This window comes from Labrus bergylta, chromosome 22 (genome assembly GCF_963930695.1).
Source record: "Labrus bergylta chromosome 22, fLabBer1.1, whole genome shotgun sequence".
NCBI classification, from domain to species: Eukaryota; Metazoa; Chordata; class Actinopteri; order Labriformes; family Labridae; genus Labrus; species Labrus bergylta.
This window is the reverse complement of record NC_089216.1, coordinates 7,796,368-7,823,708: the sequence shown is the minus strand read 5'-3', so window position 1 is coordinate 7,823,708 and position 27,341 is coordinate 7,796,368. Positions and strand designations below refer to the sequence as shown.

Sequence of the window (27,341 nt, the reverse complement as noted above, 5' to 3'; positions counted from 1 at the left end):
TCACAGATTTTTGGCTGTAAATGTTATAACACTGCTGCATCTATATTCCTAACAGGAAGCGGGATGCATACATACCTGCCAAGGTGCATGCTGGGTTTGTGACAAACTCCCTGCATGACAATTTCAACATCACACGCGTCAATCAGCCTCATTCTATTTAAGCATCGCGCGTTTCCCATTTGACCGTTGGCCGCGATTAAACAGGTAAACCGTTTTATTGCGGTGTCAGGAAAAATCTGATGAATATCACATCCTAGAAATTCAACACACTGACACTGAGGAATAAAAAAATCCAATCTTCTCTGGGAAGCCGGTTCAATCTCAATACGATGATAAACAGTTTATTAAACAGAGTGCTGAAGCGGGGAGGGGCCCAGTGTGCAGACATGCTGATTGTTTGAATGCTTAATATGCTGGTGTGTGTGTGTGTGTGTGTGTGTGTGTGTGTTCAGCTGAGAGAAAAACAAGATATTATGCTTGTTAGAAGGGGAAAAGCATGATTCTGATTAATTTCAGCGAACTGTTAACCCACATTCACCTGCACCTGCAGCAACAAACAAGGAAACATGAATGCAACCCTTGAATGCGTCTGTATGTACTGTACGCACACAGGAAGCACAACACACTACGCACACGTAAAGCGTGCAGATCGAGTCGATTCTGCGGTTCAAGGGATGTTTTATTTTGAGACCAGCTTTGGGTTAGTCACCCTACTTTGGTGACAGACGGAGAAACAGGTTGCAAATATCAAACACCCTACAAGCTCTTCGACACAGGCAAGCATCCACCCACATGCACACACACACACACACACACACTCACACTTTCAGCTTCTCAATTTCCTCCGTCGGTTTCTGTTGATTCCAAGAAACATTGCTGAAGGGAGAATGTGTTGTGAGTCGACTTCTCCTTCACCAGCAGCTAATGCATGATCACAGCTCTTCTGACAGCTTTGTCAAAAACACTAAGAACTTGTGTTTGGGCTTCATTAACACACAAAAAAAAGATACATGGCAGCATGCTGGGATTTTAAAAAAAAAAAGAAAAAGAAAAGGAAAGCTCAATATTGCAAAGTGGTAAATCTGCTGGTGCACTTCAGGGGGTGTTTTCAGTGATCACTCTGTTCAAAACGAAACAACATACTGTCTTTTTTGTTTTTCGATTTGAAACAAATGTAATAAAAAACTTTGCCAAAACAACGCATGTCTGTTGATAGGTTAGAGCTGACTTGGTAGATCTGTATTTTCATTTCTTCACAAGTTAGCATAATGTGCTCAGGTCAGCTGTATTCTGACTTTTCTTTTTTTTTTTTTTTTTGTAAGGAGCTTCGAGGCTGGTGTGACTTTTCCCTCTTATCTTTCTGAAACAAAAAAGACTGGCCTTTCCGAAACTGAGATTGGCCAGTCACTGATGCAATCACAGATAAGGCCAACACAAATTCAATTTACAGCCGATACAATCATAGGCTGTATGAAACATGGACATAGTCATAGTGATGTCATCCTCAAACTAACTTCTGGTCAGCCTGATTAACAGGAAGAAAAGGGGAGGTGAGGCAAGCGTTTGGCCTCTTGGCAAACAGAGCGACTTTTGCAGTCAGCCTCAAGTGGACACCCACATTGGCTTCACTTTATAAAACCGGAGGTTGTCGTTTGGGATCTCTCCAGCAACGCCAACATGTGATCTAACATGTTGTTTTAGCCGGAGCAATATTCACAATGTTTACTCAAATATGTGGAACTAACGCTTGGAAGCTTTACCTGATCATTTCTGTCAGTACAAAGTCCCTGACTCAACACAAGTAGTCCTCTTTTGTCTTTGTTGGTCTATACCCGACAGAGGACTCTTCCATGGTCGTCATTGTTGAGAGAATACTTTGTGGGATGGACAGATCGACAGATGAAGCAACAATAAAAATGATAATAACAAACGTATGTGAGGTGAAGGAAAATGTAATTCAATGTACGATATTGTGTACAACAGTACAGCCTCAGTCACAAGGTGACATACTGAAGGTATTAGTACTCTAAAACTGTTTCCCTATGTAAATGAAGCCACGCACACACACGCGCACACTCACACACACGCGCACACTCACACACACACACACACACACACACACACACACACACACACACACACACAGGGCAAGGAAGTAATTGAACAGGCGTCTGCACAGTTAGGTGGCGACACCTGTTAGAAATTTATAATGAGCAGCCAGGGGAGAGGACCTCACACACATTCACTCTCACACACACACACACACACACACACACACACACACACACACACACACACACACACACACACACACACACACACACACACACACACACACACACACACACACACACACACACACACACACACACGAACGTCTGTGTCTTGGCTTTGACTATTTGTACTGAGTTGCAGGTCAGAGGAAGGCTAAGAATAAACTGGCCGTGCTGAGCTCCTTTGTCTCTCTCTTTCTCTTTCCTCTCTCCCTCTTGGACACACACACACACACACACACACACACACACACACACATTGTTTATTTAGCCTATGACTTTATGCTGTAATGTGCTCATGATTAACAAATAGAACAACAAAAGAGAGAGAAGGTAGGAAGGCAGACGGGCTGACGGAGAAACGGTCGAGGCAGGAGAGGCATTAATAAGAGAAATATTCAATGACTCAAAGGTATGGAAGGAATTTCTTAATACAGAAAAAAGCATTGTTTCAATTTGCTGTATGTGTGTGTGTGTGTGTGTGTGTGTGTGTGTGTCCGTACAGAGCGACTCAGAATAAATCCACTCGTGTAAGAAAACTGGCACGTCCAAGTCATTCTTTCAGTCCACGACTCCAGCACGTCTCTCCCCAGTTCATAATTAAGTCATGACACAAAGACATCCTCCTTTATCTTCTCCCCCCTCTGCAACCGTTCACTCTTCAGCTCGACATGTCTGACTCCATCTGCTTTTCCATCCCCGTCAAACACCGCCTATGAAACCACCACTGTTCGCACGGAGGACATAAATCTCCGCCACAGTGTTATGAATACTCTCTGATATTTGTGTTTTTTTCCCATTTGATTTTGGACCGCGATGAAGGCCTCTTGCTTTGGAAACGTCGTCAGATACGAGCGTCAAACTGTCAAAGTGTACCGTGGTAGCTTCAGGTTGCGCTCTCATGAAGACGAGACAAGACAAGAGGCGGCGCGAATATGAGATATCTCACTTTTTAGTCACAAGCATGGATCAAGCTGAAAGAATTCTGAGCCCTAGGTATGCTACAATTTAATATGATAGCATCTTTTGTTATGATTCCTGAATAATTAACTGCATTCACACAGTGACCAGTTTTCCTCTGACGTAATGCTAAGGGAGGGAAGCTAAAATGATGTTACAGCGGTTTGCTGATTGTGGATTCACGTTCAGTCTCTCGTTGAACATCAAGGACCGTCCAGACCTGTTCTTTTTGTTCGTATCCTGAGGTATCTTTTGATACTTCTTAATTCCTAGTTGTTGTCTGGTTGGTCACAAGCTTTTAAAACGTGTTTTTTTTTTTTGTTTTTTTTACTACAAAAAAAAAATGTCAAGCTGAAGCTGAGATAACCACGGCGACGCCACTATGAAATCATTAAGGGTTCTGTCTTCAGACTCATCACAGGTCCTTCAGAGGCACGCTTCACATTAAGCAGCGTGTGAGCTGGCAGTTCATTTAACAAGGTTTCTTTAAATTCTCTTAAATAAGCAAGACACATCCGGCTGAACCCTGACCTCTAATGGCAGGAAGTAAGAGAAAACGGGGAGCTGACTCGATCAATGTGCTATCATATTATCTTTTATGGATTGAAGCTCATGAAATTGAACTGAAGAGCCCCCCCTCCCTACCTACCTTTTCTTCCCCTTCCCCTTTCACTTCCTTTTCCTCTCCTCTTGTCAGTTCAGCTCCAGAGCCTTTTAGATTTCCACCCCAAGAATTTAAAGCAGCACTGTGCGCAACCGATTTCTCATCCAACACCCACCCACAGCACCTGTCCATGCTCTTACCTTACCTTACGAATTCAGTGTTTTCCTCAACGTTTTAGAAAGCTCATTCCCACAGACAGGATAAACACGGAAAGTGACAGACAAATGGAGGGTGCTTGAACGCAGAAAATAAGACAAAATGGGTAAACAAAACTATTACGTAGGTTGGAAAAAAAAAAGGTGCCCTAGGAGGAAAAAGGAAGAATGGAGGGTGATGTGATGTTGAGTTATGACTGGGTTGTGATCGGGCTAAATTGCCTTGGCAGTTAGTCGCTCTTCTCTGAGTAAAGGGTCAGACAGAGATGGATGGATAGAGAAGATGAGAGAGAGGGGAAAAAAATAAAGGAGCAAGGAGGTGAAGCAACAAGGGAGAGAGGGAAGAACAGAGGAGTTAGCAGACAGTGGGAGGGGGAGATAAAGGTGACAGGGTTAAAAAAAAAAAAAAAAGTAAAGGTGAAAAGCAGAAAGATGGAAGATGCAAATGAGAGAAGAGAAGAGAAGGGGGCGGGGAGGGAGAGAAAGAGACATGAAATGATAGGGAGATGAGGTTGAAGGAGAAGGTGAACAGAGGAGGAGAAAAGGCAGGGGGGGGGGGGGGTCACAAAAACCACCCTGTGCGAAAGAAATCTAAAAATATACCAGACACAAAAACAGGGAGGGAGGTGTAAGAGATATCTGACAAAGAAAGTGAGAGAGAGAGAGAGAGAGCGAGAGAGAGAGAGCGAAAGAAAATGAAAGATAAAGAAAGGAATTAAAAAGCTTTACTGAGCAAATCCAAGGTTGATGAAGAGCCAAAACTCAGACATAAAACGAGGGCAGTCACAAAAAGGTGCAGTGGATAAAAGCTGATTTACATTTCGGTGGAGAAACGGACGATTTTTTTTTGACACGGGGCTCAAAGGCGAAATGATGAAAAGAGGAGAGAAAACAAGAACTCGCAGCAAAAAGAGACGAGAAATGAAGAGGAATAAAATAACAAGGGAGGAATATAACGGGATGGCGCAACCTATTTTTGAAAATTAGAAATAAAAATAATAAATCGAAAGATGTATTTGAGAATAAACACTTACTTTCTCTGGACAGGCAATACACCCTGGACGTTTCTGACCTGATGTTTAAGTCACATGACTGATTTTGAAGTTGGGACGATTTCCCAACTTTCCTAATTGCGCCGGCGCAAAATTGCAGACAGCATCTGAAAGTGCCATGGCAACAGCTGCCTTGCATGATGTGTCTTCCCTCTCCTATCACAAAAGATATGAGTGAGGGGAACCATTGGCAGGAAACAGCTGCAGACACCAGCTGCAAGGGAAAATTTGTAATGATTTTGGCCTGCTAGTTCGCTGCTTTATGTTAGCGATGACGAGTGTGTGTGTGTGTGTGTGAGAGCGTTGTTTGACAGTGCGCTACAAGACGACTGAAATGCATATAGATAGATAGATCTGACTTCTTCTGTCTGTGGGAGTTTTTCAAAGGAAGCTGTCAGTCCTCCGTGCCGACTTTAAACTCACGGGGTGAGCACTCAGGTCATGTGAGCACATAAGCCGTGAACTTCGAGCGTGCAGCATGAAACCATTCCCTTTGTGAGCGTGAGTCGACATTCCACCACAACATTTACACAAGCGCACAGCGTGTGTCTGGCCTTTCGAGATTCAAGGCACACTATTTGCTGAAGGTGAAAGTAGTGTCTATTTAAAAAGGAAGGACCTGGACCTATTCAAACTATGAGCACACACACACATGAATTCATACTCTGCCCTTGTAGTGACACTCAGACTTAACCGCTGCTGGTAACAAGCTTCTTCTTCTTCATTTTTAAATTCTGCTCCTGCACACATACATTTGTCATCTTGTACTTACGAGCACCCTCTTTTCGGAAGTGCCCATCCCCCTCGCTTGAAGCCTTTATCACGACTACATTGTGAATTAAGAAATAAAGAGCTGTGGCAAACAAAAATTTTTTTAAATCACTGGATCCTCACTTCAGTTTCATAAAAACATTGTTCAGCACAGCTCCTCTCTCCACGTCAACGTCTTGAGCCTCACACAGATCTTTGAGACAGAAATGGCTCTCACTCCCAAGGTTTTCAACTTCAGTACAGGGACAGAAGTTCATGAGCACAAACACACAGGTGGACACACACTCCATCTTCCCGCTTTTTTATCGATGGGCAAGCCACAGACAAACAGCTTTTGAATGGCCTTGCCAAGAGTGGGCTCCCCACCCCCCCCCCCCCCCGTGACACAACCACACTCACACTCATAGTTAATCAAACTATTCTCATTAGCATAAGAGCATTAACTAGCCCTATTCTGTAATACTTAAGCCCTGATTAATATTACTGACCTTGGCAATCAAGCACTTGGAAGAAAATGAAGGAAGCTCAATTTTCCTCACTTTGACACTGCTCTTTTCACAGATTTACTTGAACACCACACACACTCTCCCACACACACATACACAGAGGTCCTTGGTTTATAGGCCCCAAGAGGCACTGAGGAAACTGCATTCCCAAACGCTTTATGTATTGGTCAATTTAACACCGCTAACATCAGCATATTAAAAATGCATGTGCCCAAGGACGCCAGAGCAAGTGTGTGTGTGTGTGTGTGTGTGTGTGAGCATATGTGTGTGCAAGCATAATAATGCAGAGTAGCCTACCTTGAAGAGTGGCAATATTACACTGTTATCTACCTAATAGAGCTATTTATACAGTGGCTGAATGTTAACACCTAATTAACCTGAACAGCAGTTCTGAGTGAGAGTCAGTCACTCTGAAAGGAAACTGGAACGTGTCGCTGGTAATCAAACGATGTGTCACTCACCTGTAGTGGACTAGACTGTTGTAGTGTCCGTGTGCTTTGGGTTTTGATGAAGGCGAAAGTTTTCTAAATGTGGTGATATAACAGTTTCAGACGACAACATGTTTGTACTTACATGGTCTCGTCATTCTGAAACTCAAGCTTGCCAGCGGCCAGTTCGTAGTCATCTCCTCCTCTAGCAGTGCCGTCCACAGTTCTGTAAGGGACGGCTACAAGGCCGCGAGCGCCCGACGTCCTCAGCACCTTCACCTCCATCACGCCTACGCTCTCACTCACCCTCTGACTGGCAGTCTCAAAGGTGAAGATACCTGGGAGAGAAAGAAAGAGGATGGAAGGAAGGAAGGAAGGAAAGACAGAAAGAAAGAGGACGGAAGGAAGGAAGGAAGGAAAGACAGAAAGAAAGAGGATGGAAGGAAGGAAGGAAAGAAAGAAAGAAAGAAAGGAAGAAGGAAGGAAGGAGGAAATTGAAGGAAAGAAAGAAAGAAAGAGGAAGGAAGGAAGGAAGGAAAGACAGAAAGAAAGAGGACGGAAGGAAGGAAGGAAGGAAAGACAGAAAGAAAGAGGATGGAAGGAAGGAAGGAAAGAAAGAAAGAAAGAAAGGAAGAAGGAAGGAAGGAGGAAATTGAAGGAAAGAAAGAAAGAAAGAGGAAGGAAGGAAGGAAGGAAAGAAAGACAGAAAGAAAGAAAGAAAGGAAGAAGGAAGGAAGGAAGGAGGAAATTGAAGGAAAGAAAGAGGCGGAAGGAAAGGAAGAAAGAAGGAAGGAAGGAAGAAGGAGGAAAAAAGAAAGAAGGAAGAAAGCGAGGAAGAAAGAAAGAAAGAAAGAAAGAAAGGAGGATGAAGAAAGAAAGAAAGAAAGGAGGATGAAGAAAGAAAGAAAGAAGGAGAAAATTGAAAGAAAGAAGAAAAAAGGAAGGAAGGAAGGAAGGGAGTAAGGAAGGAGGAGGAAAGAAAAAAGAAAGGAGGAAATAGAAAGAAAGAAGGAAGGAAGCAAGGAAGGAAGGCGGAGGAAAGAAAGAAAGAAAGAAGGAAGGAAGGAGGAGGAAAGAAAGAAAGAAAGAAAGAAAGAAAGAAGGAGGAAATAGAAAGAAAGAAGGAAGGAAGCAAGGAAAGAAGGAGGTGGAAAGAAAGAAAGAAAGAAGGAGGAAATAGAAGGAAAGAAGGAAGGAAGCAAGGTAGGAAGGAGGAGGAAAGAAAGAAAGAAAGAAGATGTATTAAAAACAAAAAACAGTATAATGAAAACTAGAGATGTAAATGATGGTTGATGAACACCTACGCTCTCACTCTTGCTCTCTGAGGTGTGCCGTGTATACAGTGAAAGGGATAATAGATAACCACCCACTCTCTCCAGATGAAAGATAATTAGCATTAGGTAAACGCCCACTCAGCCTCCATCCCCTTAACTCTCTTTGGATGTTATCAAACTCTTGTTACTGAACAACATTAAGGCCGCTGGATCTCTTTCAAGCTTCTCATGATTGTTTTTTTTTTTTTCCGGGTCATCCTGGGACTCTGCAGCAAAGCAACAGAGTCATGTGGATTCAAAATGAAGCTGGCAGGATGCACACGTTTTCTATCAGATCCATGTCGTTAAATTTATGACAGAATCACAGACGGTGAAATTAAATAAGGCTACACCCCTTTAAAAGGTGATCAGTAATACAGTATCATAGGTCAAGAAGAACCCACATTCACTGAAGGAAGCTCCGCCCCTTCCATGTGAACACAGAGTCGAGAACAACCAATCAAGAGGGAGTTTGACTTCACTTTCTTTTCAGGAAGTCGTGACTCCACAATGAATATCAACAAAGATGATTTTTGTCGTATTAATATGTTATGCCTTCAAACACTGACGGCTGGAAATGTTCACATCATCAATCTCAAGTCTGAGATAAGCTGATGGAGACTTGCAAAAAATGAGTTGGGTTCACTCCTAGGTGGCAGAAGCATTCAAATGAACGCCTTATTGAGCGTCTTAGTGTGAATACTAACATGAGAAAGTGGAAACTAGCTTTGACTTGTGTTTGCATCAAACTCTACATCCTCGACTCGCTCTTACAGGTCACGGATGAATTAAGACAAAACATTTCAGTTGCATTGTCTCGTCTCAGGAGTTCCTGTTACCTGCGTGGTCGTCATCGTAGATGGTCACGGTGGCTGTGTGGTTGTCACCCAGCACCGCCTTCGGGGTGACGCTGGCATCCGACGGGGCGGTGCCAATTTCCGGGTAACCAACCACCCGAGGGTTACTGAGGTGGACGTAGAAATACTCATCCTCCTCAAAGATGTCGTCGTCAATCACTCCGACCGTGATCTCTGACAAAAGGAACGCATTTATTGTAATTAAAGATTTTTGTTACAGACTCACAGCACCAATATTTACGCAAGTTGATGTTGAAGCTGCGGGGGGGGGGCAGTAACTGGAAGACCTCTACTGCCTCAATGACACTCATTTTGAAAAATGTGTCATGAATTGTAACTGTCACTGCCATTTTTACCTTTGAGGGTCTCTCCGGGCTTAAAAACCAGCGTTCCCTCGGCAAACTCGTAATCCGAACCTGCGTTCGCTGTACCGTCCTCTGTGCGATAATCCACCTGGGGGGAGGAGGGAGGGGGAGGGGGGGAGAGAGAGAGACATGAGCACAGAGAAGTGGGGTGAGACGAGGGAGAGAGGGACCGAAGAGAGCCGTCAAAGATGAAACAGAAAGGGAACAGATACGAAAAGGGTAGATAAGCACAAAGGGAGAGGAAGAATAGAGAGCACAGAGGAGAAGAGGGAGAGAGAGAGAGAGAGGAGAAGAAAAATGGAGGAGAGGCATTTGGGGAGAAGAGAACAGAGGGTGAGAGAAAACAAGAGAAACAGCTTCATTAAACTGAGCCCTCTGGTCAGATACAGTCTGATAATAAAGACTTTGAAGATAGTACAACAAAACTTCCCCTGTATCCTCCTCTTCTTCTTCTTCTCCTCCTCTCTTCTCTCTCCATCTGGCCTGTTTATTAACACTATCCGTCCTGTTCAAAGGCAGCTAACATAATCACCTTTATTTCCTTAAAGCAAACATATTCTTTCAGCTGCTATGAAAGAGGAAAAAAAATAAAATCTGTATTTCCAAATAATCCGTTGCTGTTTTGTAGGCAAAGCTGGATCTGTGACTCAAGTGTTGGTGGTGCTATTGTAGCTTTATTCTGAGCTCAGCTCTATTTATAACTCTGGATGAAATGTTTATGAGTGACACAGCTCTAAATTTACTTTTCAATGCATCCATCACAGAGGCTCACGATGCTGGGACTCCTGAATACCAATGCTTCACAATCACTCAGATGCTGCTTTTAATATTTACAAATAGACATTAGAGTTTCATGAGAACATAAATATCTTGCTGTTATTAAAAAAACAGAAAAAAAACTGTTTTAATGTTAGTTATAAATGAATAGAAAACTAAAGAGCGTGACCTTAAAGAGCCCATGTTCTGCCCTTTTTGGGGTTCGTATATTTAATCTATGTTCCTACTTTTGTACGTTCACAATAGGTAAAGTCTGAAAAAAGTGTCTGTTTTCATGTACTGCTCCTCCTTGCTCCCTCTACGCTCTGAGTCCGTCAGCTGCACTCTGTTGAGCCCACACTGTTAGACCCCACGTGGGCCAAGTCTGCTCTGATTGGTCTGCCGATCCGCTCTGTCGTTATTGGTCAGTTGCTCAGCACGCTTCTCGGAAATTTCAACATGATCTGCAGGGCTTGCCACAACGAGCCAATGGGCTTAGATCAGTGATCTCAGACTGACAATGACGCCGCACTGACACATTTTTATCGAGGGGGGCTAGAACCGAGCGTTACATGCGGCTAATGCTACAGCTAACAGGAGGACGTAGGAGAAGCCACGTTTCCGTGGACTTTGAGTTTTTGCACATAGATGTGCCTAAACATGCACAGGACACTTGGAAAACACACTAAAGGGCATATAAAACCAGAAAAAACATAATATGGGACCTTTAAACTCCTTAAATTCCTCTAAAGTCAATTATTCTATGTGCTTGTACAGTTTGTATGAAAATAAACTCAAGAAACTCTTTTGATTCAAAAATTTGATTCAAAGATGTTTTTATGCAAAATTGAGTCTTTTGTAAATTGCCCTTCGTCTCCCTTTGTGTCTCTGTGTGTAACTTTGTGATTGTGCTGCTGACTGTCTCAGCTGGGTCTACATTGGAAAACCAGTTCTTAATCTCAATGGGATCAACTTGGTTGAATTAAGGTTAAAAAAATAAAAAAATGGCTTAACTTGCCATGTCAGCACAAGCATTTCTTTCTCTACTTTATACTTTCACACCAACTGAATTATCACTGGACTGTGACGTTAGCTTCAACTCTACACATCCGACAGTCTTTTTAGCATTTTAGCAAATCGGAAACTCTGATTCACTGTCACAATGTTATTAGCCGTTTGTTCATGTGAAGCAGGCAACTGTTTTGGACGCAAAGCAGTAAAATGCACATACACACAAACCCAGTCAGGTTTAGCTTGTAAAAGGAGTGGAGCATTGAGCAGCTGAAGAGACACAGATAAACTTGGACAAAAAGCCACTTTGGATGTAAGATTACGTTTATCTGCAGGATGTGTAATAATTGTTTTCTAACAAGTTAGCCATATTAGCTTATAAAATAATGTGTTGCATTTGCACCTTGTTTCCAGGCTGGCTCATAAATGTAGACGACTTCTTGTTAGTTGGTTTTTATTGACTCTTCGGTGCTAAAGTTGCCAAACCTTTTCAGGAATTAACTGCTTTGTGCTTTTGGAAGTTTTTCAGGGATTATAAAAGGCTGACAAAGGCTTGCAGTCAGGGACTGAGAATAGAACAATTGTGCTGTTACAAGTGTGTCATCAAGAAGTGGAAAGCCCTCTATGCTCAAGATAATCAGTTTTTCTTCTCTAAAGTGCTGCTCAGACACCGGGCCTGACGAGCCTTTGTGTGGGTTAAATAGGCCACTTCACTTGACAAAATCCGCCTTCAGTAGACGGCAGACTGAGGCCGATGCCGTCAGACAGCACTGATGTTGCATGGTAGTTTCATGTGTACACAAGAAGAAGAAACGCAAAGCCCCTGTTGTGATAGGGAGCGCCACAGACAGACACAGACTCTCGGTTTGAGACTCGAAAATAAAATCTCTTATTCAGAGTATCAGGCCAGCGTCAAGGCAAGGACCAATGAGCCTCTGCAAAACGATGTTATTTCTTCTTCTTCTATGAGTTACAGCCTGAGCGTAAAGCTAAAAACACATATCAAAAGAAACTGTTGTGTTGTTGTGTCTACCAGATCTCCCTTCTATTCCTGTACAAGCCTCTGACCAGAAAAGAAAAAACAAGGATGTTCAAAGCCTCAAGAGTGAGAGCATGCTATATGGGAAAGATCAGACCGAGAACTGGAAAGCTGCCAGAACTGTGATTGAAATCAGTTCAAAGTCGATTTTGTTTTCTCTGGTGTCTGCTCCTGTCTACATCTTTTGGCTTCCCTCCCTCAGACTCACTCAAACCTTTCTATGCACACACAGCTCTTCTTCTTAGCGACCCTCGAGCCTTTCATTAATCCCTGACACACACACACACACATGAAAACATGAACACTAACTTTGACAGTAACTCCGGGGTCTCCTCCATGTCTGGCAACAGTCAGTTTCAAGGAGCCACAGTTCTCAAAGCACTGGTACAAAGGGGGTTCAAAGTCCATCCTGATGGTGTGAGGGTCGTCCTCTTGGGCCTGGGTCTCATGGCTGCTCACCACCTGGAAGAATGGATGGGGAGGGGGGGGGGGGGGGAAGTGTCATTACAGAGGCTAGTGAGTTTTCTGTGCTGTGAGCAACAGGTGCGACGGTTTTAAGGGGGAAACTGCTTCTCACCTTGCGAGCCTGGTCAGCAGCGTGCTTCTTGAGAATGTTTCCAGCTCCGATCATCATCCTGGTTGCCTGGATACGGTAGAAGGCTCTGCTCTTCTGCTGCTGCATCAAGACCTATATAACAAAAACCAACCAATTAAAAGTCTAATTTATCCACAACCTAAATTGAGGTGTTTTAAGAGCCTTGGTCATGCTCTGGTAAGGTGTTCATATTGATGCTTTTCTTTATAAGTTGAATTTTTTGGGCCATTTTTTTTTTTGCCTTTATTGGATAGGACAGCTGAAGAGAGACAGGAAATGTTGGGAGGAGAGTGGGTGAGTGTTGTAGTACTCAAAATCGGTCTTGGTCTCACGACTGTTGAACCACTTTTTGAAGTTGTTTGGTCTCGTCTCGGAATAGAAAACATTTTCAATTGGTCTTGTCTCGGTTTCAGGCTGGGCGTACTCTTAATTTTAAATCTAGACCAGTCAAAACCTAGACCAGTCAAGACCTCCACTGTTGAGCTATTTTCCCAAGTAATTAATGTGATTAGAAGGGAAACGCCTCTTTCTAAAATAACAAATAACTTCAATTCATTCATAATTAGATTTTTATCCCCATAGCAACACATTCCTTGTGTTAGAGCCTAAGTGAGTGACGGCCGCACACAAGACGATGATTCTTCATTGATATTTATGGTCTTAGTCTTGACTCGGTCTCTCCCTGCCTTGGTCTTGATCTTGATCTTGACTCGGTCTCGATCCCCAATTGTCTTGGTCTTGTGTCGGTCTCTGAGCACTCTGGTCTAAGGTATGTCTTGGTCTCGGTTAGTGTGGTCTTGACTACAACACAAGAGGAGAGAGTGGGCGATGACATGCGGCAAAGGGCCGAGTTTGGATTAGAACCCACGGACGCTGCGACGAGGAGTATGTCTAAGTGGAATCACATTGAAACTGAATTGTTTGCCATTATATATATCTCTATTCATAAGTAAAAAAAAAACATCTTCATAACGCTTTAGATTGTAGTTGGTTTTCCTACTCTAAACTACAAATCTGATGCGCTTGATCAATCTATAAGATTAACTTTTCTGAATTTTCTTTTGTTAAAAGAAATTAAATACCCCAACGAGCCACCGAACAGAAACAAATAATTTGGCCAACATATTGTAGCGATCATTAGATTAAAAGTGGCCTTGCAGCTGGGAATGCTGTGATTTATTCACATAAGTGGGAAGTGAGTCAGCTTTTTCCCTCTTCGGAGGGATGGAATCTGTAATTGTTTGTTTACTTAAACTTAATCTGTTTTTTTTTTTCCTCCAGAGAAACTTGGCTTAACTTAATAAAAGTCCAAATTCCAAGAGGACCACTGTTTAGTTTTTAATTAATGGTTCATTACAACTCAAGACCCTTAATTTATCCAGGGCAGTTTAATCTCCAGTGCATCTGTCGTTCTTATTTACAGCACGATGCTGAAGGGAGGAGCCGCGGGGACATGGAGGCCTGAGTGCAAACAAACATCTGGGAGCGTGCCCAGTGCACCTCGGGGAGCCTGCCAAACACGCTTCCTTCCCTGCTTTTAAAAATCAGATTAAAGATTGAAGAAGAAATGTCTCGAAGAGGAGACAAGGTAAGAAAGAAGGGGAGCGGCGAAAGGGAGGCTTCAACAGTTTGATGCTTAACCGCTTCTCTCTTCGCGAGGGACACCTGGGAATCTAGTCTCTGTGAGAGGCCACGACAACCAAATACTAAACTAAAGCCAAATTTAACTGAAGGTTAAATTAAGCACTTACAGTACTTTCAATAGCTCATAAACACTCCGTAACAATTAACAACCTAACTTCCCCAAAAAACCTTAACTCAAGGTCCACTTGCAAGCTTTTGGAAGAGCCTTTGACCAAAGAGCCCAAAGACACGGCTTGAACATAGCTAACTCTAAAAGCTGAAGGCTCATAGAAAAAGTGGGTCACAAGTGGACCTTGTATTGCAAATTTTTTGTCGATTTACATCCACCAAGATCAGGGATTACGTTTCGGGTTTTACTTTTGTAACATTCATGGAACTTACCGGGCAAAATATGACTTGGATGGCAGGCGGGCTGCACATTACAGTGCTGTCAATGAAGCCGACTGGCACCATCCTCACTGCAGACTATTGGTTCATCAGCACATGACATAACATGAGGGTTGCCCTTCAGAATATATTTTACTGTGTGTGTGTGTGTGTGTGTGTGTGTTCATCTGACCCGCAGCCAACACTTCACTTCACTTCACTTGTTTGTATTCAGTGTGTGTGCATAGCTGTGTTTGATGAACAAGGAGGTTCATTTTAAGTAAGTTTAGAAGCACAATATGGTTCAGAAGTCACTCTTTGAACATTTCAAAAACTTTTCTGTGTAACAGCTGTTTGCTGCCGTGCCGGCTATCACCCATAAGACACCTGGTTCACATCTAAATTTGTCACAGCGTCACCTCCAACACAAAGTCACCCTCAAGAGGAGACGCATACCAAATGTGATGCACGATGCTACGTTCTCCACTCTATCATTTTGTAAGATGCAAAGGGCTTCTTTTTTTTTTTTTTTACTCACAAGCTGAGAAAAGAACTAAACTTTGAGGAAACAAAAGTCAAGACAGAGAAGATGAAGAGCGAACAAGGTGAACGATGTGAGAGCAGCTGCTTACAGGCGTCATATTTATACAAATGTAGAGATTATTTTTCAAAGGATGACCAAACTAATACACATTAATGTCCTTATTTCATTCTTTTTTCTTTTTGGATAAAAATATATTTTTTTCTTTTTAAAGAGCATTCGCTAAGAAGTTAATACCATTTTCATGTCTTTGAGTTATGTACAGAGGAAGGGATTAGCTTACGCTAGCATAAAAAAATGAAAGCAGAGGAAATCTATCGAACACACAATCCTCTCTCTGAACGCTAGAAATAAGCTCATTATCACCTCTAAAGCTCTTCTTTTTTTTTTAACCATGCACAAACAGAAATATGATGATACAGGCTTTAGAGGGAGTATCGCGTTGCTAGCTATATTTTAGCAAACGCGCCACAGCAAATCCAGTGGGTCACTGCGTTTTCTCTACGAAACAGCTGTGAATTCTTTCTTAAACTTCATTGAACAACCGGAGTGTGATTGATTGAGCTTCAAACTTAAGACAATGCTGAGCTGGCAAGTTGCGCCTGCTTTCAGTCTTAATATAAGCGAGTCACCTTCCAGTTCATACTCAACAAACAGCTGTTTCTTTTTAGCATGTTTCAACCATGACTCACTTAAAATAAATAAATACTAGATATTATAGCCTTCTTTACTACACTATTTAATATACTTTACTGTACTATAGTATACTACTCCACTATGCTACTGTTTAAAGTACAAAGCTAATATAATGTGACTCCTCCTAACCTGATAGTTAGCCATCTCAATCAGTTGCTCCATGTCTTTATCCGGGTGCCTCTGCTTTAGGTCCTTCAGTGTCCTCGCCATATCCCTTCTGGCCTCATCCTCTTCATCCTTGGCTCCTCCCTCCTCCATCAACCCTCCGTCCAGCCCGCTGTGACAGTTCAACGCCATCTGCCCGTCGAGCTCGAGCATGTCCATCTTGGTGAAACCCCCCGGACCGAGGGCTCCTCCGCCTCCTCCATCGATACCTCCTAGCCCTCCGTCCGCCACTCCCTCAGTCTCGATGATGATGCCCCGGTGCTTGTCGGCACGGTAGCGCTTGCGGACGTATTTGTAAAAGAGGAGGCGGCGGTCGGCCACCCAGGCCTGGACCACGCAGAGGGGGAAGAAGAGGAAGGTCAGGACCGCCTCCCATACCTATAGAGAAGAGAGGAGACACAGTCAACGTCCCCCTCAATGTGTTCTCTCCTTTTTCAACCTCAATTCCTCTTGCACAATCTCTCCTCCTTTTTCAGATTTAATGTCTGTTTATCCTTACCTCCACCTCTCCAGGGGAGAAGACACTCAGAATCAGGTACAGCCAAATGTAGGCGAAGATACTCCAAGCCGCTGTGACGAAAAACACTCGAAGGTGTTTGATTTTGCGCGTCTCACCATCGGGAACGACGTACACACACAGGGCGATGATGACAAACATGTTGAAGGCAGCGCTGCCCACGATTGTGCTGGGACCCAGAGAGCCGGCCTCGAAATTGTGGCCACACACCTAAAGGAGGGGTGATAATCGGATTATGGTGTTCCCATTACTTTTTTGTATCAGTTAATCTAATGTGAAACCACCCAGGCTCATATTGTACTCACCTCAATAACAGACAGCAGGATCTCAGGGGCACTGGAACCTAAGGCCATTAGAGTGAGATTAGAAACAGTCTCATTCCAGATCCTGACCGTGGCCGTGGTGGTCTCACCATTCGGCCTCTTTATTGTGATTTCCTTCTCCTGGGAAGTTATGACCTGGAAAGGAGAAGAGGAGAAAGTATGGAAAGAAATGGAGAGTTTTTAAGGAAAGGCCGACAACGAGCAACAACAATTTCATGAAAGTGGAAACCAAAGGGGATAAAAGCATTAAAGGTATAGAGCCAAAGAGAAGATACAACAAAGAAAACCAAGAAAAAGAAAGAAAGGGGAAAGGGGACGCAGGGGAAAAAATGAAGAAAAACATCTTGATAGTAAGATAACTCTTTGGTTACTTATCAGGCGCCTACCTCTATAGACGACATAAAACGATCGGCTATAATGCTCATGCCCAGAAACATGTAGATGAGGGCCACAAAGTACACAATGGCCCTCGCCACTTTGTCCCCCACGGAGGGGTTCTGAGGGTTCCACACGGGCAGTACCACTCCTGAAACAAATGAAAAACAGAAAATTAAACAAAATGCTGCAGCGAAGAATCACAAGAAGCACTCAAAAATGTCTCTAAAAAAATAAAAAATAAAAAATAAAAAAAATGATTTGGCAGTACAACCTGATTAAAGGTTTTAATAAGTGGGAGATTTTCCATACGGTCCCACTTGTCCTGCTCAAACTTAATGAAATGGATCGATGCATTCTGGGTTCGGGACAGCACGTTGGCACCGGCAGACGATAACTCAACCAGTTCGCTCGGAGGCAATGAAACACTGTCGCCTTTAATTGCTTTGGCCACCCTGGTGTGGTAGCATGATGAATATGCTGCTGACATTGTTTAACTTAAACCAGTGCGTTAGCGCCTGGCAACGGGCATATCAATTTCTGTCCTGTTCTTTGCAGAGCCCCGGGATGGGCAGCCGAGAATAACGCTTGCAAAAATGGTCCCATATGAGATGTAAACCATGGATACTGAGCAGCTAGCTATATTATCATATGATATGAAAAATGAGATGTGGTTTATATAGTCACCATAGGAATAGCATAACATGGCGATTTAGCCGCTTTCAAGGAAGATAAGTGCTCCCACAATGTGAATAATTGCCCCAAATGGCCGAATATGAAGTTATTATAGTCTATTTGTATATGGTATAATGGCTCCATATATCCTGGATGGATAATAACACCATTTCAATAGAGATTTGTCTATTATATCTACAGGATAGTAACCATGGGGACGCTTATAGCTATATAAATGCAGTTAAGCCATTGATTCAATGCATCCACGGCCTCCATTATGGCACAGACATAGCAATCAATCATAATGCACATGATTACTTATTGGTTCTTACATTTAATCCATTGTGCAAGCCTCTTAATAAATAAGTTCTGTAAATGAGCCAATTAAAAAGTGCAGGAAAGTTTGAGTGTCTCCTCGAAACGGCCTGCAGAAATCTGCTGTGTATCAAAGATGAACTTTAACGTCATTTTGTTGAGCTTTCATAAACCGCTGTGATATTAATAGCTTACACAGATTACCAAACATTAGTCTTCTTAACCCTGTCATTACTTAATTATTCAATAAGCCACACGTACTGAAGGGTTAATAGTAAGACATTAATCCTGTGTATTCATCGTAATCCCTCCTTTCATTCATGCAATTAAAAGGCCAGTTTGCTCACCTTCCTGACACGGGTCTCCACTAGCCGAGCAGTTGCTCTCAGGCGCACCTGCACGGACGGATCCAGGACATGATAGGAGGAGAAAGCAGGAGAAGAAGAAGAAGAGGGATGAAGAGAGGCGGAAGTGGGGGCGAGAGGTGAGCGAGGATGGAGGCAGGGACATGGCTGCTGGAGCCATTTCCGCTGCTGCTGCTGCTGCTGCTGCAGGTCCTTCACTGGACTCTACTGGTTCTACTCGGCCCGTGTGGAGTGGAACGGCCAAATCCTGGAGGTACACAGAGACAGGGAAGAAAGATCAAGCTGTTAGTCAACCCTTCAATCCCACCAGGCCGTTGAATTACTCATTTATTACTTCTATTGGCTATAAAAACACCTTCTGTTGTTTCATCTCAGCTCAAGTGCCTCCTCGTGTAGAAAATGATAAAAGTTTAAATGAATCCACAGCTGTGTGGTCTGGTGGCTAACGGCGACGACTTTCTTCATTTTAAGTGAACTCAATAGAGGTAGCTTTATGGTAGATTAAAAACAAATCAAAACGAAACAACAGCCATAAATGTAGGTCATTACAAAAGAGCCTGTATTTATGATGTTAATAATGATACGCTTGCAGCCATCGATTGTAATAAAGTTAAAATAATAAAGGTCTGTAATAACACTGAGGTGGATGAAGCTGGCCTGAGCTCCTCAAAAATCAATCACCTCGTATTTTAAATGTGGGGTGTAGAGAAGTCAATAGCAACCTCTTTTCTTCTTCTTTTTCTGGACCACAGAGCAGACGGTACAAACACATTTGTACTCTATTTGTAATGTATGTGTACTTCAGAACTTAAGGGTTGTTTTCCATTCAGACTTTAAGACGTGAATCTCCCAGAGCAACACAGGCTATAAACTGACTCTTACAGCACGAGGCAAAGCAAGTGGCAGGACTCTCATCCCTGAAAGATGAACAGAAAACTCTTAGAATCAGTTATGATAGCATACATTAAAAAAATGTAACTGGAGTTGGCTCAGTGGTTGGGGTGGGCGCCCCATGGCTTTAGTCCCACAAGCCCTCAAAAACATAAATACTTCCCTTTTTATGTAAGTGTTAGAATTTTAGTGGGGTTATTTTTTCATTTTGAGCCATGGAGGAGGCGGAGCTCAGGGCAAAGGAATCTTCTAGGTCCCTTGTTGCTGCTGCTGCTGCTGCTCATGGATCTTTTGATGCAAGTGCACAATAATACGTTCAAACTTGGGGCAGTCTCTTTGCACTGTGAACACTAATGTCTGCAGCAAAATATAACGTTTTAAGTGGGGCGATCGGTGCATCCCCTGTACCTTTGTGCAAATCATGGACTCCATAATGAAGTGTCTTGTGCGTACCTCTTTAAAAGAAAGTCAGTTCACACCACTGCAAGTGTGTGCAGCCAGCTGTAAAAGCTGCACTTTGCTGCAGATTCGACACAGCTATACAGTGTTGATCAGTAAACATTTGGGGAGTGTAGAACAAGCAGTCGAGAGCAGGGCTACAACAGCAACATGTTTCCATTACAAGGAAGCCAAGCGGCTGTTATGTTGGACCAGAGCTAATATGCTGTGAAGGAAAACAGACAGAAATAAAAAAAACCAAGGAGGAACAGTTTGAACTCGCAGAGTTAGGGCAAATCCCTGCAAACGCACCAAACACGGGAAGTACACACACACACACACACACATACACACACACACAAACACCAACTGTATCAGTCAGCCTTGTAGTATAGAAGTTGCTGACCTTGTACTTGCATACTCATTCACACATACTCTAAACTAGTCAGCCTTGGGGGATAAATTGCTGACCCCGTCTTCCCACACGCACACACTCCCCACACACACACACACACACACACACACACACACACACACAGTTAGTCATCATTCGTGACATTAGCAGGGAGTTGCTGACCCTGTCTTCATCTATCTTCCAGGGTCTCGCTACTCTGACAACAACCTGTCACTTCAATGCTCAATCCCATCTCTCCTCCGCTACTGCTTCCCTCCTTTTCCTCGGTCTACCCCGCTTTTTTTCTCCATTACGGTCGGAAATTAGACTTAGAGATTGCTGTTAAGAGTGCTGAGGGAAATTTTGAAGTCTCACATATTTCAAAAAAAAAAATCCTTCCCTAGTCTCTTAAGTAGCCTCTTCAAAAGTCGTTTTGGCCACGTAACACACCATTAAGCGTCAAGGGGAGCCCCGTGAAAACTCCTCTGTGGGTGCCTGACTTTGTAATTAGTCACTCAATTTTTCACACGCTCACAAAGAATGTGCACAGTTTGAGCATTGGTTGAACTGAATGAAATAATAACGGCTTTTAAACTAAGATGATTTTTTTTTTTAAATTGAGGCCTCTGTTCCAGACTGAACCTCAGGATTACATAATAATGCAGGTGTCACATGAAAAGAGCAATCGGAGGCTGAGCCTTGCAGCCCATAGCCTTGTGAGTCACTCAGTGTTGACAGAGAGTTGAAAGAAAAGTTGAGGCAGCAGCAGGAGCAGAAGAAGTAGACGGAGGAAGAGATGGTGATGATGAAATATTGCCTTTTTGTTGCATTCTTTCTATTTCCCGCTAAAAAGCTGGCACATAAAGCAACTCAACCATCAGCAGTTAAGTTAAAGAATAAGGTTTGTTGTGCTAGAAGTCACTAATGAACCCTCAAGTTGCTAACCTAAAGCAGGAAAGATGAGCGGCTGCAGGAAGCTGGTAATCAAACAGCTTCAATGTGTTCACTGAAAATTACTTAAGTCATGTCATTGAGGCTCTAAACTGATTTTTGCTTGTGCATAGAAGTTCTCCAAACACCTGTACGCATACTTTGATGTTGAAAATGGAAAGTTACCTCCTAAATGGTGTAAAGATTTAACTAGTGCACACATCCAGGCAAAATCAACACACAAACTAATCTGCCCGACCTCCCACAAATGACTCCATGTCCTCTTTTCCTCAACATCTGACTCACCAGTACCTCTGAGCCTTCTTTCTCTCTCCTCTTTTTCTTTCACCCGCCTGCCCATCTTTTCCTTCTCCACCGCCCTCTCAGCCTCTCCACCATGGCTCCTTCACCTCTGGCTCACTTCTGGTGCGAGCATCTCTGTAAGTTAATGTCCTGTCGTCCTCCGCCTTTCTCTTCCTACGCGCCACTTCACGTCTCTAGCACCACTCCATAATCTCTGCTCGCTTTCCTTTCACCTCTGATCTATCCACCCATCATTGCTCGTTTAATGCCATCCTAAATAGTAAACAATCAGCCTCACTTTCAGCCACAGTTTGCGTTCCTCTGTCACATTCTCTGGATAGTATTTCAAACTGTTGGAATCGGAGGCTAAATGTGAGCAGAACAGTGGCTGAATACAGAATTAAACGGCTCAGGTTGAACATGCAGCTGTGGCTGAATTTCAGCTTAAGAGCTCACTTTTGTGTCAGGTGTTAAGAATTTCCATACATCATTTTATGCACACAAAAAAAAAGCTATTAGCCTTTTGCGCTGAGTCAAGAAGGTCTTTAATTTTCAGCACTGACTTAAGTGCAACCCTTTGAAAATAAAGTGCAAGGCTGCGTGACAGAAAGTAAATGAATACAGAAAGGTTGAGAATATCACCTGAAAAAAAAAAAGGCAATTTCCCTGTGAAAGGATAAATAGGAGCATATGCAGGAGGCGATACACAGACTCCTCATAATGAAGTCAAACAGAATTATAAAACACTATAAGGAGATTGAACAGGTCCTTATCTTTATAATTGATGCATCCTGGAGGAAGGACGCTGACTTTAGGATTAGTCTTAATTGTCACAGATTTCAGTGTAACATGGATAAATAGGGCAAGCTGGTGCTTATTGTGCAAAACATATGATGAACAGTTGCACCTCTTATTGTATTGATTTTAGTTTCTACCGTTCCAAAACCTTGTAAATGGTTTGTGCATATATGAGTGCATGTATCTACAGTAAGTGTGCGCCTGTGCATGTGTGTGTGTGTTCCGTATTTCCCCAAGCCTTTTCCTTGTAGGACATAAATCAATCTGACAGATTGCACACACACACACCATGACCTGTTCTGACTTTTCTCTAGATCGACAATGATGCTCATGTTTTTCTTTTGCATGAACGCATGCAGACATGTATGTAATTCAAATGCACGCATGCATGTGCAGACACACAAACTGTGCATATGCAAACTATTATCATGCAAAAACACACACCTGAGAAAAGCATTGGCTCTGCTTTTACTGTAATCAAGCTGACAGGTGTTCAGTTGTTCATGTGTATTTGTTGCATGTGTTTGTATCAAGGTAAATACTTTCATGGTAGGATGAGGAGAGGAGAGGAGAGGAGAGGAGAGGAGGAGAGGAGAGGAAAGGAGGGGAGAGGAGAGGAGAGGAGAGGAGAGGAGAGGAGGGGAGGGGAGGGGATGGGAAGAGAGGAGAGGAGAGGAGAGGAGAGGAGAGGAAAGGAGGGGAGAGGAGAGGAGAGGAGAGGAGAGGAGAGGAGGCGTAACTCTTGTTTGTAATAATTGGTGTATTCTGGATATAAATTGCAGAGACAGGCGCGGGGGATTCACAGCTTTTACATGTTTAATCCATGCCACAGTCTTGCTTTTGTCAACCTCCTTATGTCCCAACCAGGTAAACACAACATGTGCTGCTGTTTCATATTAAAAGCTTTTCAATGGGAATCCAACTGTCATCAGCGGCCTTTGTTATGACACGAGTGGAAACTTTGAAATCGAATTTTCACTTAGTGATGAAAGCCACCGTTCATCACAAGTTGAATTTACTGAACAAGAACATTTTTCATTTTCTTGACAGCAGATCAACACTTAATCAAAACAGGTGTTAGATTGATGGCTTCTTTATCACTACACTAAGAAGAAACACCTGCTGCTCTTAGTATTTAAAAACATGCTCCTTTGATTCATATGCTGTAACTGCATCAACCAGTCACCAACAGTATCCCAGGGAATAATATTTAAAGAGAATATCTCGTATCTTTGCGATTTTCAGACCAAAACAAATTCTCTCTTCACACATACGTCCTCCATCCCTCAGCTCCCCACCTCCCCTCCCCTCCTGTCCCCACACGTCTGTCTCTCCTCTCCATCCAGTTTCACAAGCTTTGTTCTGTAAGGCATAGACAGCAGCATAAAAAACAAGATTCTGTGAGGAATAAGCGTCTCAAAGTTGACACAGTTGGTATTTGTTTCAGTTTATTGTTGATTCTCCTTCAGTTGCACTCTTGTGATGACCGTCATTGCGTCACTAGAAATGGTCTCTCTGAGGGGGCGGGGCCATCTGTCTACCCCCAAGTGACTGCAGGGCTGACGGTTGGAGAGGACGGGGGGTTCACTCAAAAATAAAAATAAAAACATGTGGAACAAGTTTTAAACAGTTTTCTTGCTGCAGCTGAATCAATATTCAGAATGTCACATATTGCAACTTCCAAGGTAGAATTAAAAAAACAGCAGCTCAACTTATTGTCCTGACAATTCTCCTGGCCAAACAGCCATGGTCAAAAACAAATGTGTTTGCCTGAAGTGGCAGTAGCTAAAAAAATAAAAAAAATAAAAAAAAGGAGCAACAACAACGCTGTAGCCTGGCCTGGCCTGAAAATTGAATTTGCAAAATGTCAAGTACGTGCATGTGCAGAGCGCCCGCAGGACAAGATGAGGGCAGACAATGCACATATTCACGCCCACTGTGAAGCACATCACCCAGACACAAGCTACGACCCGCTTATTGAAAGCAGTAAGAGCACTGACCATGGCTGTTGATTCATATCTCATCAGCGGCGGCTCTGCCTCTTTTGGCCATGAATCACCACACCCACACACGCACACACGCACACACACACACACACACACACACACACACACACTGCATATTGTCTCAGGGTTAAATGACGTTTGATTCATGACATTTTCGCGGGCTCAGATAGCATTCCTACTTTCATTTGTCCACCCTTCTATAACCTCCGCCCACCTGTCCTTTTCCTCGTAGCCCTAAGGAGTCACGTGAGGGAATATTCAGAATATATAAACCACCTCTGACTGCTGGAACAACCCTGAGGAAAGTGTGAGCTAAAAAAAAAAAGGGGGCGAAGGTAGAGTTACCATTTGTGTAATATGTCTTTGCCCTCCAGCAGCAGACTTGTTATATAACTACAAAACAATAGTGGCCGGACCTGCAATGATGAACTCTCAGGGGGAGCACTACTTTTTTATTGCTTTTATCCATTCAGTTTTTAATCCAGAGTCATTCCCATGGTTTTATAGCACTGTAGTGAATCATATGCTCGTACACTTAACTAAAGGAAAGAACAACAGTAAGGAAGAAAATGAGAGAAAAAAAGAGTGGCAATTCAACATCTTACCATCCATGTATCTTCATAATTTAATCCCTACACTCTCTCTCATCCGTCCTGGTGTTGATTTGCCTTAAAGGGACGGGTTCTTTCTTGTGTCTTACAAGCCTAGAAGTGCAGTGATGTTTTTTTTTTAAGTTAAATTCCTCATCTGTGTGTTTCAGAGCGCCATTCTTCTCGTAGCTTATTAAAGTGACATCGTATCATATCATGACCTGGAGGGGGCCAACAGCTGCTACCATTTCAAAAGGGGGGGGGGGGATCAAAACGAGTGTGGGTTTTAAACAACTCGCAAGTCTGCTTTTTGGAGGTTTTATTCCAATGAATGTTTGGGAACATGGAACTAGAGTGCATTTTAAAGCTTCAATAATACCTTTTAATTCACTAAGCTTACCGGCCTCTTTTCCCGAATTGTTCTTCGTGGTCTTCTGGGATGAAATTTCATTTTTTTTAATCTCCCTCTGAAATATGCATTTTTCTCTTTTGCTCTCCTTCTCCTCAGCTTTCCCCTGTCCCCATTCCTCCCTTTTCTTGTTTACCCCTCCCTCTCTTATTCTCCCAAGAGCCCCGTCCTTTGCTTTTTTTTTTTCTTCCCCTCCTTCCCCCAGAACGCATCTCTCTCTCTATCCATCACTAACAATGTTGTTATCTTTCCTCTGCGAGAGCGACCAAGATGAAGCCAGCGTGACTGATCTTGGTCATATCTTTAATGGTTGTGTGTGTGCGTGTGTGTGTGTGTGTGTGTGTGTGTGTGTGTGTGTGTGTGTGTGTGTGCTGCTGTTCCCTGCACCTTAACTGGTGTTTCATCTGTGTGTCAGATTTGGCTAGTGTGTGCATGGTTATATCATGGTGTGTGTGTGTGTGTGTGTGCACGAGTGTGCATGCGTGACTGATCTTTGGCTGCCCCTGTGGAAGCTCCGGGCTGGGGGTTGGGGGTGGGGGGGTTACTGGGGTTGTGGTGGTGGTGCTGGAAGTTGAGAGGGAGGCAATGAGGCGGCGAGGCAAACCCAGGAGGGAGCAGTTATTGTAGGCTTGGAAAGCCATGAAGCTGGCTGACTTTGGTGCACAGAGCTCAGAGAGCCGAGTTACTTGCTGAGGACAAGATTAGAGACGAGATGAAGAGCGGAGGATGATGCAACAGAGAGAGAGAGAGAGAGAGAGAGAGAGAGAGAGAGAAGGGGGAAGAAAGAGAGCTGAAGGGGGGAAGAGAGAAAGTAAGGTAGTGACCAAAAGAAACCAGAGATAAAACCCCAAAAAACAAGAACAGCAGAGAGGAGATGCACAGCAATACGACAGAAGTGGAGAGAACGAGGTGGTCCATGCATGTGTGTGGCGGTGGGATTACAGCTATCGAGTGGCTGATGAGATGGGTAATTAGGCAGATTTAAGGGTGATAGCTAACGCGCCCCACTGGGACGTGGATACAGCTGTCCAACCATGTTAAGAGAGTGCTGCCCATGCTCTGCAGCACAGTGCAGATTGAAGGAGATGGGCGAACGCGACCCAGCGGAACAAAAAAGAAAGACATGAGGGATGCGGCCTGCTGTCCCCTGCAAACAGAATTAAAAGTCGCTCCAGAATGCTGCACATGCACCAGTGGGCTCGAAGTTTCTAAAGCTAGGATGAGTGCAAAGGTCTGACGAGGATTGTGCAATCTGCAGACATCATGTCCAATAAATTCAATGCATATTCTGCATTAAATAACTTGTGTTTGCAAGTAAAAAAACAGTAGATATATATGTATTTATAAAGCCTTTAAAGACTTAGATATCTTAGACAAACATTGGGATTTGTAGGTGTCAGTGATGCACCACTCATAAGATGAAAATGAGTCAAAAAAAACTTTAGAGTTGCATCATTGCTGCAAAACTTCCGCTACTTCTTTCTAGATGTGGAATCCTCTTAAAAAAATATAACGTTTTTTTATATAAATAAATATAATATTAAAGTCAGTCACAGGCTGTTGGCTGTGTGTGTGAGCCTGTGTGTGTGTGCGTGTGTGTGTGTGTGTGTGTGTGTGTGTGTGTGTGTGTGTGTGTGTGTTCAGCACTTTAGTGGCTACTCAATGTTTCTCCCAACTGGACTGTGCTCAGCATCGATCCATCGCGGAGCTCATCCATCACTCCAGAGACAAACGCACACTCTCTCAAACAGAGCACACTTGCACAAGACACACACACAGCCGACCACACACACACACACACACACACACACACACACACACACACACACACACACACACACACACACACACACAC

The 27,341-nt window shown here is 43.2% G+C and overlaps 1 protein-coding gene across 2 annotated transcripts in view; it reads right to left on the bottom strand.

The window, feature by feature from the left end:
• The window catches only part of slc8a4b (solute carrier family 8 member 4b), a 98,130-nt gene that overhangs the window by 34,947 nt on the left and 35,842 nt on the right, over positions 1 to 27,341 (bottom strand). For both annotated transcript variants that reach the window (XM_065950111.1, XM_065950112.1), the window contains 10 exons: positions 18,710 to 18,974; positions 17,384 to 17,523; positions 16,980 to 17,132; positions 16,657 to 16,884; positions 16,122 to 16,535; positions 12,728 to 12,838; positions 12,460 to 12,612; positions 9,336 to 9,432; positions 8,962 to 9,153; positions 6,955 to 7,147 (listed from right to left, as the gene is read on the bottom strand). In XM_065950111.1, coding sequence (XP_065806183.1) covers positions 6,955 to 7,147; positions 8,962 to 9,153; positions 9,336 to 9,432; positions 12,460 to 12,612; positions 12,728 to 12,838; positions 16,122 to 16,535; positions 16,657 to 16,884; positions 16,980 to 17,132; positions 17,384 to 17,523; positions 18,710 to 18,974 — 1,946 coding nt within the window. The remainder of the gene's footprint in view (positions 1 to 6,954; positions 7,148 to 8,961; positions 9,154 to 9,335; positions 9,433 to 12,459; positions 12,613 to 12,727; positions 12,839 to 16,121; positions 16,536 to 16,656; positions 16,885 to 16,979; positions 17,133 to 17,383; positions 17,524 to 18,709; positions 18,975 to 27,341) is intronic.